The sequence below is a fragment of the Marmota flaviventris genome, chromosome 15 (assembly GCF_047511675.1).
Source record: "Marmota flaviventris isolate mMarFla1 chromosome 15, mMarFla1.hap1, whole genome shotgun sequence".
Classification (NCBI taxonomy): Eukaryota; Metazoa; Chordata; class Mammalia; order Rodentia; family Sciuridae; genus Marmota; species Marmota flaviventris.
The window spans coordinates 70,612,811-70,631,655 of NC_092512.1; the positions used below are offsets into that span (position 1 = coordinate 70,612,811).

General features: G+C 32.1%; 1 protein-coding gene across 2 annotated transcripts in view; it reads right to left on the reverse strand.

The window, feature by feature from the left end:
• Arfgef1 (ARF guanine nucleotide exchange factor 1) overlaps positions 1-18,845 on the reverse strand; it is a 104,989-nt gene that overhangs the window by 49,928 nt on the left and 36,216 nt on the right. For both annotated transcript variants that reach the window (XM_027932826.2, XM_071602337.1), the window contains exons 6-10: positions 16,734-17,010; positions 14,517-14,627; positions 8,636-8,811; positions 7,590-7,723; positions 4,189-4,423 (exon numbers count right to left, since the gene is read on the reverse strand). In XM_027932826.2, coding sequence (XP_027788627.1) covers positions 4,189-4,423; positions 7,590-7,723; positions 8,636-8,811; positions 14,517-14,627; positions 16,734-17,010 — 933 coding nt within the window. The remainder of the gene's footprint in view (positions 1-4,188; positions 4,424-7,589; positions 7,724-8,635; positions 8,812-14,516; positions 14,628-16,733; positions 17,011-18,845) is intronic.

Below are 18,845 nucleotides of genomic sequence, written 5' to 3' on the forward strand. Positions count from 1 at the left end.
GTTCAACTCTATTTTAAAATAGAGTTCTATCTCTGATATCTCAGGACTATAATAATTTGGGTGGTGAATTAAACCTGCCTTTCCACTACCAGCAGTAAATATTTTGGATTTTGTTTACCATCACACAGCTACTACAAATGAAATATGCAAAGATTTGGAGTTCCGAAGGGTGAAAATTTCTTGAACAAAACTAATAACTCATACATAATTTTTAAATCCTCTCAAAGAGAGGATTATACTCTATTATACTCTATCTGTCAGTCATATTTTTTAGACATTCTAATACTGTGCAAGCCTAACCATTCTTAGATTTAAATGTAATTGGGTATTCCAATAAACAATAAAAAGTTTCTAATTCTTATATGGTGTTGTGAAACTCCTTATTGCTTGAAGTGAAACTCCTTATTGCTTGAAAACTACATACAAACTATTTTTCATTATTCTTTATACCAAATAATATTATGCACAAAGGCGTGAACCTAATAATGAAGTAAATTTCAATTTGGTAGCTAAGAATTTTCACATTCAAATTTATTTTGAAAGTGACTGAGATCTAAGAAGGGATAATTATAAAACAAAGCAACAAATTAGCATTTATGAATCATACATAAATCTAGAAATAGTCATTTTTATAATGTAAGATAATGGACACTTTCTCCCCCCCATGGGTTAGGTATCCCTGTAATCTGCTTTTTTTCAAAAAAACTTAGAGGACATTCCTGTTTACTTGCTTAATGTACTGTAAGCTCTAAAAGAATAGGAACCAGTTCTTTCTTGCTAAGCACTGTGTCCACACTGCAGGGCACTTAAACAGGCATTCAATAAATATTTATGATTTTTAAATGGCCATAGTTTCTAAACACTGTTATTAAGTCAACCTAGAATGCTCGCAACAAACTCACAGGGGCACCATGAGTCTTTGTTTCTAAGATAAAATTCAGACAGAAGTATATCTGTTGGATACCGCAAAAAACTGTTCAGTTTCTATAAACTAAATTCCTTTGAATCATACCATTATCTTTGCAAACCTGGGTTATGGTAGTTGCTACCACAAAAAGCAAATACTGTGTGAAAATTACTGAAGAATAGGTGGTATTATTCAATCTAATTAAAAGATATAAAAAAGTTGAACAGTGTCAACCACACACATCCCAGTAGTAAAGGAATTCTAGCTATGAATGAAACAAAAACTTAATTTTTTTCTTTAAATTTATGTGTACTACTTGTTTTGAAACAGACAAATAAGACAAGTATTTATTGAGTTGTTTGGTTCTAGCTGCTTAATAAATGACCAGCTAGGTATTTCTTTCTCAGCGAAAGAAATGAAAAGATTAGAGTCTCTAATGATGTCATGAATCAGAAAGTTTGGAACTCTTTGATTTACGTAATAAATAAATAACAGATTTGGAGATACAGGGAAAAAAAACTTTAGTTAATATCTCTTGCTTATTGCAAATAAACAAAAGCCTATTATTGTAATATACCATGCATAACAACAGGGGCCCTAAAAATTTTAAACCTTTAATGATTTTGTGAACATCAAGTATATGGAGAATAGCTTTATCAAAGCACACTGTGTTCATATAACAGATTTTCTCTTAAGTTATATATAAACTGTACTTTCTAAAATATATAATTTAATGTGCATGGAAAAATCATATTATGAAAACTCTAAAATGAATATTCTCACAAAATGAATTTTCAAAGTAACAATCTTTAAATTCTGCAAATCATGTTGCAAATTACATGAGATTTTTCTCCAAGTAGAACAAAACTCATCTTGAATTTGAGTATCTCTAATATTTTCAAAAGCATATCTCATCTCATTTATTCTCATTATCTCCCCTTCAGAATATAATGAATATAATAAATCTGATCTCTTTAAACCATCAGAACATAAAAACAATTCTAAGACGACAATCTACTACCTATGAGTAAACACGAAATTTCTTAGAGTATTTCCTTTTAAATTCATTTTCATAGAAAAATATAAATCACAACTTAAATTTATCTTTATGATGCCTAGTTCCATAAGAATTTATATTTCACACAGTTTACTAAACAGTCCTTATGGGAGTTTCCGTGTTCAAAAATCTGTTAATTTGCTGTATAAGGTTTTCCAAAATCCTCTAGTAATTTAAATGTTTCATGATCAAAAATGAAAGACTTCAGTATTAAAAGTTCTAAAAGTTTTTTAAAAATGTCTTTTACTTGTAGTCTTACTTAAAGATAATGAAGAAAAAAGTAACTAAAAATAAGTTATTCAAATTAGAGAATCTTTTAACCATGTATGTACATATTATGCAGGTATATTAGTTCCTGATTTTTTGTTTTTATCTTCAAATAATTCAGTATTCTAAAATAGTACTTATATATTTACTGATTTAGTAGATGCTTTTTCCCAACTTCTTATTTGTTAAATGATTGTTTTGATTGAAACAGGGCATATTTTAGAAACATCCTTTTTTATGTTGGTCAATTTTCACATTCATGTTAGATATGATATGCAGGTTGTATTTAATTTTTGTTAATGTTATATTTAATCCTAACTCAAGACTAAGAATTTGTTAGCTCAGAAGAATAAATTGTTTTCCCATAATTTTGAGATGGTTAAAATAATCATATTGTCTGTCTTAATATTCTGTGTATCTATCAGATTCATTTACAACATTGTTACGGAAATGAAACAGAATAAGGACTTCATATTTTATGTGTAAAAACCTTGAAATTTTAGCCATTGTTTTGGACACAAAATGATTTCTAGTTGTCTATATGTTGTCAAGATTTAGAAGTTTGCCATGTCTGTGAAAATAATAAGACATTTAGGAATAACTGTTATTTTTAGTTAGAAACAAACTCAACTGGAGATTAACATAAACAAACAAAAGGGGAACAAACAATAGCAAACAACAAACAAGACAAGACAAAAACACAAGATGGACGCTCTTTCCTCCACATAATCCCATGGTCCATTTACCAGAGCTCTGTAGGGCATTGACAGAAGCCTCCTTAGGCTCAAGGTCACTTGATACACCTTTGGGCTTTACAATCAAGCACTGGAAACACTTTGAAAGATTTACAATCAAGTCAAATGAGTTATCTCCCAATACATGCAGTTCCATCCTCCTTCAAAACCTCTGGAATTATAGATGTGAGTCACTCTAGAGCTTCTATGGGCGGGCTCCAATCAGTCACCACAGGAGGCTAGACCCTCACAAAGCAAGAGCTCCCACAACTATAGAGGGAGGACACCCTTCTCTGCATCAGAGGATCCAGGATCCCAGTGTACCCTAGAGCCACAGGCTTGACTCAGGTGATCATCTCTCTGGGGCCTCCAAAATGAGGTGAGATTACAATAAATCACCAAGTTGATCTTAAAGCAGGAGACGGAAACTTTATTCACCAGTTGGAGTTCAGGATCCACCAGCTGTTAGTCCAAGGGGCAGGCTGCAAGTCTATACCCTTCAACCCCCTCTTGGGGTTTGAGTACACCTTTTATAGTCCAAAACCATATTAATCATAAGTGGGTGGTGCTATGATTCAAAACCATAAACAAACATCATGAGACCATAAGCAGAAGAAAAAATGGGTCAAAACGACCATAGTTGAGTACAAGTTAAAAAATGGTTACTAATGTCTAGACAATTAATCTCTGACAGGGTACACCGTCCGAGAAAAATGAGAACCAAAAAGAGAACATTTTACATTATATAAGAATTGCCATTTTGTGTCGCCAAACATGCTATGCTAAGCAACTATAGATGAGTACAGAGGCAGGGTATTCCCATGGGAGAAGAATTTCTTACATAACATGGAGTCTCAGGGCAAAATGGAGTTTGTTTGGTCGTTGCTCATAAGGCCTGGCCCATAACAATAAAGTATATACAATGGCAAAGCTATTGTGAAGACCAAATTAATTTGAGAGAGCTAAAACCACTCATTCAACTAGTGTTAAAGTTTCTTGAAGGCACGAGCTGTGTTTGTTTTGCATTCTCAGTGCTTACCGATTCCCTAGTATTTCACAGGTATGTGTTAGATGAATAGATGAATGGGAAAAAAAGTAGTACATGACAACATAAAATTATTTCACACTCTGGAAAACTTTCCAATATGTTTGTAATCTGATTTAACAGGAAACAAATGAAATATCCAGTAGTATAAACTTTAGTGCCTAAATGCAGAACATACCTCAATTTGCATCTTAAGATGTGTCTTGAAGTTTGACAACAAAGTAAGAAATATGGAAAGAGAAAGTTCAAAAACTTCTGGAACAGATGAGACTCCATTTTTTGAGAGTGCAACACACAAATACTGCTTAATAGCATTAATAAACATCTCATTTGTTCTAAAAACAGGTCCTGCATTCTGCAGGATGGATAGAAGTAACTGCAATGAAAGAATCTTGGATCGTAATTCATGAGATCTAAAATATAAAAGAGAAGACACAGTATATAGACAAGTTTAACATTATGGTAATCCAAAAATGCTTCCTGATACTACATAATTTCATAAATTTTTCAAATGGAGAGGAACAGAAAACTCCACAACACAATAAAGCAAGTATAATACTTGAAAAAGCTTAGTCACTAACAGTGGATACTTCTCACACACTATATAATTTCAAGACTTTTTAAATGGGGGAAAAAATCCTTCACAAATATTTAACATCAAGTTACTCTTTCAATAGAAAACAAAAAATAATTTGAAGATTTATGCTTTGCTGTTTTCTTTCACAGCTAAACTTATCCTTCATAAATTTAATAAACTTTCTCAGACTTTTTTCCTAGTTATGCTACTCAAAAATCCTAAACAATAATAAAATTTTGGTTGCATTTCATAAGTTATAGCATTACGTCAAGCCTACCTTCAAGTTTTCTTTTTTCTTTTGAAATAAACTTTTTAAGCATTTAAAAACTTTCTCTCTTAAACCTTAGCCATTTATTCTAAATATTTTTGTAATGAAAAGCTAAAAAATAAGTTTCTGGTGTAAAAATTTAATTTATTTTTCTGGTCGATATATTGTGTCATGCTTCTGATTACTACCTAACATTTTAATTAAATTTCAAAAATGTAATTTCTCTCCCTTTGAAACAAGTCTTTTATGCCCAAGAGACAGAGATTCATGGCAGGTTAATATTTCAATAACAGGCCACACTTAAAAACTCTTGTAGTTGGTTCTTTGTGGGGGAAAAAATTGTCCCAAAAGCAGCACTCAGTCATATTTAAGTAAAGGGAACTTAACTGCTCTTAATTTCTATATTTAAAACTTTTATGATTATAATTATCAAAAATTCAAGGATCTAAATAAAGGAAAATTTAATTTTACCTTTTGATACTGGGGATTGAACCGCAGAGCACTTAACTACTGAGTCACAAACCCAGCCCTATTTATTTTTTATTATGAGACAGGGTTTCGCTAAGTTGCTGAGGACCTCACTAAGTTGCTGAGGCTGTCTTTGAACTTGTAATTCTCCGGCCTCAGCTTCCCAAGCCACTGGCATATCAGGCATGTGTTTCTATGTCCAGTGAAATACTTAATTTCATGTAAATAGGTATCACAAAAAAATACTTCCTTCTTTGAAATTACATGGAAGCTAATAATAGCATGGTTCCTTATAATAAAATCATGTTTTCAAGTTAGCTATTTTGAATCTAAGAACATGTGCAGCAAATAAATCAGTACAAAAAATGTTTAAATAAATTAAGTTAGAAACAAGTAAAAGATTAAGACTTTGAATACCTCTCAGAAAAAACAGTGAGTCAAGTTCATGTTGTAGTGTCCTAAGGCTCACACAAACTACTACTTACAAGTCTAGCTCACATTATCACCATTTCCGCTCACTTTCTATAGTAATTAAATTCTGCAGCTTATTATTCTCTAATATGTGAGAGTTTTTTTTTAATGTTTTATCATTATACTCCTGGCTTCTAACAAAATGCCTGTACACAGTATGTGCTCAGAAACATTAACTGATTTACTCTTTTGTTGATCCATTTATTAAAGACCTATTATATATCAGGCATTAATAAATGACAGAATCAAATAACTGTCTTATGATATAAGAAATTATACTTTTGAAAGGCAAACAAAGCCAGAAATTTGAGGTATGCAGTTTTTCATGGGTTAGTTTCAAATTATGATTCAAATTTGCAGAACACTTCCTAGATCATAGTAGCAAAGCCAGAAAACATAAACAGAAGGAAAGGAAAAAAAAAAAAAAAAAGAAAAGGAAAATTATATTACTTTAAAGGCTCACTGAATTTTGGCAAAAAAAAAATAAAATCATTCAACAAAGAAAACCATATATTCTGTTTTGGAAAAAGGACAGTTTCTAAGGGTAGAAAATTTGACCTCTTTCAAAGGCTTTTAATTATAATAGTTTAATGACCCTGATGGCCAAGTTAAGAAGGTCTTTAAACAAAAATTCTTACTATTTAGTTTGTCTACTAACAATGAGGATTAATTAATTTACATTATAAGAATCCTTTATAGTATTAAAGACTTCAACTTTCCAAAACTAGATCATTCCATTTGCAGGTCTAAATGAACACTCCCCTGCAAATCACTCTTCAGATTCTTATCTATTCTTTTGTGTTCTTTTCATCCTTGGGATTTAAAACAATTCACTTTTTTCTGTTTCTACCATTTTTTAAAACATTTTTTACATTTGATTTGGAAAAACTACAAACATCGGAAGTGCTTAATTTAAGGCCACTAATATTTTTAAATCATGGCAAAATGACCATCAATAATAAGACCAATTTCCTTTTTAAACTAGATCTTCATCAATAATAAGACCAATTTCCTTTTTAAAGTAGATCTTCACCAACTCTAAAGATGTCAAAATTATCAGTTTTTGGATAAAAAAAATCCTTCATAAAAGTGATAACTTAAAAAACATTCTTATGAAGTAAGTATGGTATAATCAAGTTTGTTCTACAATGTAACCCTAATCCTTTTTCTGTAAAGTTCATATTTTCAAAATACAGATGAACCAATAAATTGTATTTTGGGCTCTCAGGATTTGGGCCTAAAAAGATTTTAGGACTTATGTCTCTGGACTTAAAAAAGTCTTTCTCCCTAAACCAGAACAATGTGACAACATAAAACTATGCACACTATGGCAAATGTGGTTTCCAGAAGCTTAAAAAGGTTTTATTTTAACTGTCCCTAGTCTCCTTAATGGACAAACTCAAACACTCTACAGTTTTTTAAAAGTTCTCTTAGGTTTTATTACATTTTGACTTGCAGTTTTTAGAGGTCCAGCATAAGGCTGGTTTCAAATGGGCTATATTGACTCCAAAGTTACTTATAATATGAAAATATGAATTCGTTTATTCATCTACTCATGAATATTCATTGATCACCTACTATATATGCAGAACTATTCTACAATGTTTTCGTACCCTTTGGGAAACAGTGTAAGGTATCTAGCAGTTTTGGAACTTACTGGTTTTCAAAACTTTTTTTAAAGTATAATAACTCTCCCCACTTTGTAAGGTTCTACAGAACAACAAAAGAAAATCCAAACACTCTTAAAAGTTTTAAGCTTAAAAATCTCTATCAAGCAAAAGAGTTAATGACTTACTTTGGATCTGGTGGTCCGTCTGACAGAGGTTTCATTGACAGTTTACACAATGACCTGAATACTAGAAAGGCATCCTTTTGTAAAATGTGGGAAAACTTAGCACCAGGTGAAGGTCCTGAAGAATTTCCAGATTCCTAAAGAAGTTAATATATCATGAAATGAAATGCATTTTCCAAGGTAAAAATACCTGAGTAATTCAATTCACTAACAGATGGGTTTCTTCCATCGATCGGTTAGAGGGGAATCTTGATGAGGAATTTGCCACATTGCTTTTTTTTAATCTGATAAGCCATTCTCACACCTAATAATACCTTTTAAAGTGTATTCTTTTAAAAGATTCCTTCTCTTAAAAGGAGTTCTTAAAAACTATCCAGTTTCATACTACTAATGATAAAAACCTAGCACATCATGCCTTCACAAAATACCTATCTAAAGGCCTAAATTATGTTTTTTTACTACATGCCACTGCGTGTTTTATACTTCTTCTTTATTTTACTTTTTATGTGCTGTGGGGAGACACATGTCAGTACAGACTCTTAGGACTATGTCTAAAAGTTGTTAACTGCTGAAGATCAACAAGACCAAGTAAACCTACTCCTCAAGATGGGACATTGATCTAAAAAGCTTTTAAAAAGCACACAAGTATAAAGGAATGATTATGAGGAACTGTCATTACCATAGTGCTGGTTTCTTTGTAGCCCTTAACAAAGGTTAAGATGAAGTTGTCTAGATTGCTAAAAGTTTTTTCTTACCCTATAACAGTATCATCATTTTGTGACTATTAAAAATGTCTTTTTAAATGTAATTTCAATGGAGGTTGGGGGGTGGTGAGCATAGATGAAATATACCTTCAAGTTGGAAATGCAAATATTAATACAAGAGGGAAATAAACTGCTCTAATTTATATCAGTGAGGGGAAGAAAGAAAATCCAAGCTTCCCCCCCGCCCCCAAGCTGAAATCAGTTAGCAGTATCAAATGGAAAGATGTACTCTAAGGTGTTGGTAGAATAAAATTTTTGTCTCTCTCCCTGTCACCCAATTTATACCTGAGTATCATTAGAAGAGACAGACAATCTGTCATCAGGTAAGGATGGTGTATATGCAACAGAAATCGGTGTTCCTGGAATTCCATTTGCTTGTATATTTTCACTGTCACTACCATCCTCTATAGATCCAATGGTGCCATCTGCACTTGCATTTATAGTAGTCCCTTCTCCCATATCTAGAACAATAAAAATTAAAAGCATGCATTTATTTGACAACTGAAGTGTATTTAAAAAACACAAATTATTTAAAATAAAACAGTGGCAGAAAAGCACAGTGAAGTAAAATATGTATTGGCATCATTTAAAGGTCAGCATATTTACTACCAAGTAAATGCCTCTGGCATACTTCCAAATATGACCCTTAAGTTGCTCTGGCAATGAAACACACTCCACTGATAAAATGCTACCCAGGATATATCAAAGCAGACTTTTTTTTCAGTCTACATTTGTGCTTTGTAAATTGGGTACTTATAAATTCTAATGCCTTGAGAAGTTAAAAGAAATTCCTTGAAAAAATATCCCATTGTCAAATAAGTTTAGGAGACACTGGGAAATAGGTTACTTTATTAAAGACTTTAGGTTGCTAATATGTACCAATCTCTCCAAAGGGGATATACAATATATAGTATTTTAAAAATATGTTTTACCAAAAACCTCTCCAATTTTTTTAGAATGCTTATTAATATCTCTAGTAACATACGTTCTTTGGACACAGCTGAAGAAAGGATGGCTGATACCACTGAAGGCTCTTTATTATGTCATTCTGACTAATCAATACTTGGAATTAATAAACACAAACATATGAATTCTAGTAGAACAAACACAGAAGTACAAATACCACCAAGTTCTAGAACTCTACTAGGTTTAATGTATATTACCTTAGGAAAGAAAAAAACAATATATCCATGTCTATGGCCACAATTTAGTAGCTATCTGGTAAGAAATTGTTCCTTTGGTGCTACCAATATATAACTATAACTTTGCATGAAGAAAACACACTTAGATTCTGGAATGTGATCTCTACCACGTCTCTATCATTTAACTACTTTTCTTTGGCATAGGCTTTTCATCAGCAACAGAGAAAATAAGGTCTACTAGGAATCACCAAAACACACCAACACATTACATAAAGAGCACAACAAGTAATCAATAAGTGGTAGTTATTACTGATTTTGTTATTAACTAATTACAATATATTAAGCTGGATGATTCCAAAGCATGTTTAGTAATTAACAAGCATTACATGAAAAGATATTCAGTAATAAAATATATTTGAGAAGCTCGACATCACACAAAACGAAAGTCACTTCTTCACAAGGACCTTTTAGAGTTTTAATATCATGTTTGATATGCTTTTATTATAACATATGTGTTACACATAGAAAGAATGGTAACTTAACATGGGCTCCCTCATTGCATCTTGTACTATGACAAAATTCTTTGACAACTCCAAAAATCTTTTTCCTTCCCTCTCATCTAAGGAGAGATACTCCTTTGAATTTCTAAGGTGATTGTCCATTAGCCCTTAAATCTACTTTGCTTAACTTTAGTATCTTTCTCCACTGAATATTCTTTTAACATTACATTTTCAATTTTGTTTATATAGCTGAATCTCCCATTGCCCAAAAAAACTTTTCATTCTAAAAAAATCTTTCAACTTTTGGCATTCCTCACCTCTTGTCCATTTTCCTCCCTCTATCAAATTTATCAAAGGAATGTGAAACTTTGATAAAGAGGACTTGTTCAAAACTAAAGAGACCAAAAGGACATAGCAAATGAGAGTGTAGATTCTGCACTTAAAAAAAAAAAAAGGGGGGGGGGAATGAACATACAAATATCTTTGGGACAAGTGGGAAAATTCTTAAGTATATTTATATTAGGTATTCTTGAAATAGGGTTAATTTTCTTAGGTGTAAAAATGAAATCATGATTATGTTTGATAATGCATTCATTTATTAAAAAATACATATTGAGCTATTTAGGGATCATATAATACATACAAGAATTTTCAAATGGTTCAGCAAAGACTTAGCCGTGCTGTATGTGTATTTAAAGACACATAAGCAAATGTACCAAAATTGTTCATCAGTGAATACTGGTGAAGGGCATTCACATACTCATTATGGGTTTTTTTTTTTTTTTTGGTCTTTTCTCTAGATTTGACATTTTTCTAAGTAAAAAGGTGGGAAAAAAAAAAAAAACCAACCCTTTTACTTCATAGTCTATAGCTGTTAACATTAGGTGCAGTAAAACTTTTACAGTAAATATTTTATGCTTCAAAATCAAAATTACTCTAAGGTACCATCTCACTCCAGTCAGAAAGGCAGCTATTATGAAGACAAACAACAATAAGTGTTGGTGAGGATGTGGGGGGAAAGGCACACTCATTCATTGCTGGGGGAACTGCAAATTGGTGCAGCCAACATGAAAAGCAGTATGGAGATTCCTTGGAAAACTTGGAATAGAACCACCATTTGATCTAGCTCTCTCTCTCCTCGGTCTATACTCAAAGGACTTAAAAACAACCTACTACAAGTACACAGCCACATTAATATTTATAGCAGCACAATTCACAATAGCTAAACTGTGGAATCAACCTAGATGCCCTTCAGTAGATGAATGGATTAAAAAACTATGGCATATAAACACAATGAAAAATTACTCAACAATAAAAGAGAATAAAATCATGGCATATTCAGGTAAATGGATGAAGTTGGAGAAGATACTGCTAAGTGAAGTTAGCCAATTCCAAAAAAACAAATGCCAAGTGTTTTCTGTGATATAAGGTGACTGACTTATAGTGGGGTAGGAAGAGGCAGCATGGGAGGAATAGATGAACTCTAGAAAGGGCAGAGAGGTGGAAGGAAAAGGGAGGGGGGCAGGAGGTTAGCAACGATGATGGAATGTGATAGACATCATTATCCAAAGTACATGTATGAAGACATGAATTGGTGTGAACATATTTTATATACAGAGATATGAAAAATTGAGTTCTATATATATAATAAGAACTGTGATGCATTCCGCTGTCATTTAAAAAACAAAAGCAATTAAAAAATATTTTATGCTTCATAGATCATACAGTCTCTGTTGCAACTATTCAACTCTACCTGGAAGTGCAATACCAGCCACAACAGACAGTAAGAAAACAAATGAACATGACTGTGTTATAATACTTTATTTAAAAAAAAAAAAAAAAAAGGTAGTAGGCCAAATTTGGCACATGGGTCATGATTTCTTTTTCTTTTCTTTCTTCCTTGAGTATAAAGTGTTTTTTTTTTTTTTAATTCATACTTTTCTTTAGTCTCTACATTTTCCAACTTAAAATCTTATTGGCTTCAACTACTAATTTGAACACAATAAATCCCATCTATACCACTTCCCTTGATATTTCTTATGCTGGAGCTCTATTTCCTATTACATATTTCACAATCATTTCCACATGGATGGCCAATATGAAGATCAAACACAGTTTGCCAAAATAAAATTAGGTCTGGTGTGGTGAAGCACACCTTTTATCCTAGTGACTAAGGAGGCTGAGCCAGGAGGATTGAAAGTTCAAGGTCAGCCTTAGCAAATTAGCAAGGCCCTAAGCAACTTAGTGAGACCCTGTCTTAAAAGAAAAGGAAAAAAAAAAAAAAAAAAGACCAGGGAAGTAGCTCAGTGGTAAAGCATCCCTAGGTTCAATCTCCAGTTAAAAAAAAAAGTAAATATTAAGTAATATTAACATGATTCAATTCTCCCAATATCATCATATGCATTTAATCCATTTAGGCTCAAAAACTGAAATACCGCCAATGTTTAAAAGAGTTATAGCAGGCCTGTTACTGCCAATCCTCAAAAAGGCCTACTGCCAAAGTCCCTTTGATGCAATACACATCATCTCCCTTATCAACCATTTTTTTCCCCACTTTGACAGTTATGGTTTCCTATTCAGGCTTAGACTACCGTGCTGGTCTTCTATTGAACTTATTTTTCATATTTAATATCTTAGAGCATAATTCTGTTCATTTCATTTCTCAGTCATAAAATCTTTGATGGTAATTTATCTTGTCCTAGATCAAAATACTAAACCTGAAATTTATAACCTTCTGTTAGTTTGCTTCAAGCTACTTCTATATTGTTTTCTATTGTATGACATCACATGTATTATACTCAGGCAAACCACCACCTGCCAATTTCCAAAAGTAGACTCTAGACTTTAGATAAATACATGAAATACCACTGCTCTATACCTTCATAGTCTCTTGTGTCACCCCTTCCGAACCATTTTAGCTAGAAATTATCATTTTTCCCTAAATTTTTATAGGATTTTAAAATAAAATTTTTGTATCCTCCCTACATAGCCATATAGCTGTATACACTTCCTAAGAACCTGCTGAATAAAAAGATGTATTAAAAAAAATAAGATCAAGCAATAGATGAATGCCTGCTTTTGGAATTATACTAAGGAAGGAAATATATTCTTAGAAATTTTATAAATGGGAATTAGGTATAGTTGAAATGCTGACACTATTATCTAAGATCCATACTATATGTTTAATCCCATTTCTAAAAGTATACATAAGCAAGGGACTATGTTTAGCTCTGTGTAAGATATCATGAATTAAAGAAAGTTCAGCAGATTGTTCTCAAATCTAACCCAAGCTACAATACCGTTCATTAAAAACTTGGTGAAATTCATAACAAACTTTCCAACAGTTTTACAGATAATTATATTCAATCCATTAGATAGGTACTTACCCTATGTCAACTACTAGTCTGTGATAATAAAGTCATAAGAAATCATGTTTATCTCCAACAGATACAAAATATTCGAAAACCAAAACAATTCAAGTATTTTCTAGGTCATAAAATTTAGCATATTTAGGATAATGGGAAATATATTCTTGCCTCTCTTTTACCAAGAACTAAAACTGAAATGCAATCAATGTTTTTATTGGGATGGAGAAAAGTAGGTTTTTATAAAAGAACATAACTGAAGTCAGAGGAGAAAAGGAATACTTTTCTATAATCAGAGATATTAGTCCTCCCTTATCTATGGATTCACTTTTTACATTTTAGTTATCCATGTTTAACTCTAATCTAAAAATATTAAATGGAAAACTCCACAAATAAATAATGCCTATATTTTAAATTGTGTGCTGAGAAGTGTGATGAAATCTCTTGCTGTCCCACTCCATCTCGCCTGGGATAAGAATAACCTATTCCTTTGTTTAGTGTATTCATAGTACATATGCATCCCATCTATTAGTCATTTAGTAACTGCTTCAGTCACTGGATCCACTATCACAATAACAGAGACTGTATTCAAGTAACTTTCATTTTACTTAATAATGGCCCTAAAGCACAAAAATAGTGATGCTGGCATATCATATATGCTGAAGAAAAGTTATAAAGTGCTTCCTTTAAGTAAAAAGTAAATTTTTTCAACTTAATAAAAAGAGAAAAGAATACCAGATGCTGAGGTTGTCAAGGTCTACATTAAGAATAAATCGTCTAACCTTAAAATTGTGAATAAAGAAAAAGAAAGTCATGCTAGTTTTGTTGTTGTATGTCAAACTGCAAAAGTTATAGTGCATGGTAAGTTGGAAAAGGCATTAAATTTGCGTACCTATGTTCAAGAAAAAACAGTATATAGAGTATATTTGGGTTTGGTATTATCTGGTGGTCTTAAGTATCCACTGGATTGGGGTTATCCTGGAAAGTATCCTATGTGGATAAAGGGGGGGCTGTTATTTTTTTAGACACACATATAAAATCACCAACTTAGAGAAATGTCTTATAATTTTGCCTTTGGGGTTCCACATATTATATGGTCTTTATGGTTAGATGAAATCCCATAAAACAGAATAAATAAACTTCAAATGTTGTGTATTACCTCCAACAACAATGTTCACCATTTCTTCTACAATGCTCTGTACAATGTCTTGTGGCTTCTCCTCACAGTCATGGTTTTCTCCATCATATATCATATCATTTTTAGATAATGCTTTAAAAAAATTCAAGAGAACATTAATTTTTTGGAAACTTTTACTAAATATGTATGATGAAAAAGTTCCTTAAAAATGAAGGAAAAAACATCAAAAGTAGAAGCAATTACATGTTAAATCTTCAAAATTTATAAACAAATCAAAAAAATATTTTTCAAAAGCCAATTTTAACAATAATTCACTTAACAAGCTATTAAATGTTTGATTTCCCAGATTATTGCTTTTAAGAATCAAACTTTTAAGTGTTCTGAATGAAACATTTTTAACATATCTTATAAATGTTTACTTATAATTGGTATACACGCTATTTTATTACTGTGTCAAATAATATATTAACTGTAATTAAAATCTGTTTTGATTACTAATAAGATCAACATTGTACTAGAGTACAGTGAGATCCTTAAAGAGGCAAAGGCAGGGCTGTTTGGGCTTCCACCAATGCATTCCTTACAATTTCTTCCCAATAAAATCTTTATTTCCAATGTAAAACCAAATTTGAGAACTAAAACAAGAATTAATTCTCCAATTTAATGAAAAGCAAAAACAAAATAAGCTCTGTGGATCAGAACTTCTGAATAGCCTAAGGGAAGTTGATGAAGATAAAAATAAGATTTCAATTAAATTTTCTGAAATGCTGAAAATAACTGATGGTGGCTCAACTAGCAAGTTAAAATGCTTTGGGATCTGGGAGTCACTGTACCACACCAAATGGCATCATACTATAAATCTGGTAGTGATGATGTCTCTACCTCTCCATATTCCCACTACTGTTAAGGACCACTATTTATAATTCTGGCTTCCAAAAGCCTGTGCCCCCTATAATTTCACCATTTCTAATCTACCATCTGCTACCTTCTACAAAATACTGAATATCACAAGAGAAAACTGATAAATTGCCTGAGTCTGAAAATTAAGAGTTTCAATTATAACTAAATTTATAGTCATTATTTAGAATTGTGCACAAAATGATTAGTGAATTTAAATTCTCACTTAAAGTAAATGACACAATAGATTAAATTAATAGTGACTAACATTTATTACACATACTAATAGCTTAGAGAAGTTAACCATTATGTCCTAAGTCACACAATTAAGTAAGTGACAAAATGTGCTCTAGAACATGCTGTCTGAACCAAGTGGTCACAAGCAGAATTTTCATTTTTATCAGCTATTGGGAGGAAAACACCTTTATAATCACAATAATATTTTAGTAAACTATTTCTTATTTATTATTCTGTGTTTTACAAGTTACCTACAGTTGTGTCATACACACCCAGTAAATGCTTCCACTTCTTGGTCTTAGCTCATGTAGTTTCCTCTATTGAAAACGTCCCGCATTTTCTAGCTTGCCAATTGTGACTCCTATCTATCATGATTCACCTAACATATCATTTTTCTATTAAGCCACTAACTCTCTTCAGCACAACTGTCTCAGGCATACTTTCAAGAAACGTATCACACAGTATATTTCTCATTCATGCTCACCTGACCCTCCAGGCAGGATAGGAACATATTAAAAACATGTTATCTATAATATTAGCTCCAAATCCTAGCACTGTGTCTACAACACTGGGTGCTCAATGAATGAATGTTTGTCGAATTTATAGGTAAATAAATGAAGGAATAAATAAAATCTCCACTTTATCAGAGATTACTTCTTTGAATCAGCTCCTTTCCAAATGCACAGTGAATGGTAGGGGTGATTTTGGCAAAAGCAGGCTAGGCAAATGTAAATCACATCATTAAGTATTGTGGATTCACTACTAGCTTCACTACCGTGAATGGGTGGTTTATCAAAATCATCCCTATTCAAATAAATAGTAAAGTACTATTTAAAAAGAAAAAGTAAAAAGGCATCCATTCATGCCACTACCAAGTTATGGAAAAGATGTGGTTAAAAATCACTTTCTAAAGCATAGCATGTTCATGAGATGCTACTGAATGCATAGTCAACTCAAATGAACTTTACCACCTAGTATGGAAAAAAGTCACAATTACTATTAAGTATCTGATATCCATTAAGTCACATTTCTTCAACAAAATTTCTCATTCCTAAGCATTTCCCTTAACACAAACACAACCCCGCACCCCCTTCTCAAGATTACTTTCAGCTGCAGTTGCCTGATCAGCTTCAGTCTGCTCATTTTCTGCACTGGAAATATCAGATCCATTTTCAGGCTCTGTGTCATCCTGGAGACTTTTATCCACATCATTTGTATGGGGGTCAAGGTCCCCTTCATGTTCTTGTGATATATGATCAACAGTCTGAGGTGGCAAATATCTAAGTTGAGGTGATTCAGGCTCATGATGGCTTACTGGAGACTGTAAGAGATGATGATGCTGTCGATGCCTTTCTTTCTCCATTTGTTTGGCTTCTTGCAACTAGAAAAAAAGTAATAATTTTCAATATTGTAAAACAAACAGTTCAAAATCTAGAGGAATGTTGTTTCATACAACTAAAAATCCTTTATGTAAGTTGTCACCTTTTCTTTAAGCTTGGAAATTGTAGCCCACCAGAAACAATATAAAATATATTCAAAACAATAATGTTTACTCCGTAGGTGGCTGGAAATTCGTGCATAAAAAAACACTTGAAAGACTTTTACCATATACCCTTTTGATTACATTTGTTATTTAATGTTGTGAATGTATTAATTACATGAAACAATTTCTAAAAAGCCTCAGAGTAATAACTGGTTTATTGCCAACAATGGATTTACCTAAAATCAAATAAAAATTTCACTAAAGGAGAAAAGAGTAGATGAAAAACATGTATGTACACATTCACTTTTGCTTATACATATTGAAATAAAGTATAGAAAGATTCACAGGAAACTTGAAATAATGGTTACCTACAGAGGATGGGGATCAGGAAATGACCAAATGGGAAACAAACAATAGGCAGCAACTTTTTGGTGTATATCTTTGTGTAACATGTTCTTATATTACTTTGTCAAAAATCTTTTAATTTAAAAACAACAAAATTATATTTGAATAAGTTGCAATGAGGGCTTGAATTATTCTGCCTAGTCACCTAATAAGTATGAAAAATACTGTGCTTAATAATGTCTGATTTTTATTTTAGCAGACCTGTCATTCTAATGTACATAACACTATCTGTAAAGCTGGCTTACTTGCAAGATACTAAAAACATTAATCAGGATCACAGGGTTTCTTTTTTAGCACTTTATCGACCTTCACATATCTATTGTAGTCCTCATGACCTGAGAAGAATTATTCTAACAGAATTTTCACATTATCAAAATGAACATTTCAAATTTTCCATTAATATTCCAAGTTATGGAACTAAGTACATGAATTTATAAAATAAATCTGAATCAACAGATTTTAATGCCTAAAAAGATAGGCAAAGCCTTAAAAATCTATATAGTACAAATTTCTTATTTTACTGAAAAGGAAAATGATGAGCATGTCTTGTTGCACAATGAGGATGATAACAGAACTCTCAAACCAATACTTCAGCCCATTCATGGAAAAGTCCATTTCCAAATTAACAGTGAGAAATATATGACTCACAATCAAATTCCACTCTTGGCCCAATTTTAACCAATCTGCACCATGGCTTTTTGGGGGCAAGCACATGTTCTGGAAAAAAGACATCAAATTCTAGCTTTTTCACATATTCCAAAACTGTTAGAAACTTTCTCAAAATCTTAAAAAAAGAGAAAAATGTTTTTTTATGAAAATAACATTCTCTATACATTTCTGTTCTCAGCATCAGAACTACTAACATTTGGGGTCAGGTCTTTCTTTGCTATGAAGGCCTGTTCTGTGCATCACAGAGAAATGTGTGAACTCTTTCTACAATATTCCAGTAGCAGTGTCCCTGCCCACTGATTTTGAACATAAAATATTTTCTCCTTTGAAAAAAATTTTAAATTAGCATTTTATGATTAAGTCTAGGTTGATTTTATTTTGTCAACAGTTTTATGTTACATGTACAACCATAATACACCAATAAAAAATGTGGGGGAAAAAAGAGTTTTATGTTAGGGGGTCAAGGGAAAGAGTGAAGTTTAGCAATAGTATATTCAAATGAACTAGACCTCCAGCTAGGAAGATTTTAGCAAATATAGAAGTTAAATTTTCTGTGTCCCTTTCTCCCTTATGTCTACCACCTTTCCACTTTTTAAAAATTATCCATGACATAAAACATGCTCACGCCTTTACCACAATTCAGTTACATATTTGAGTGA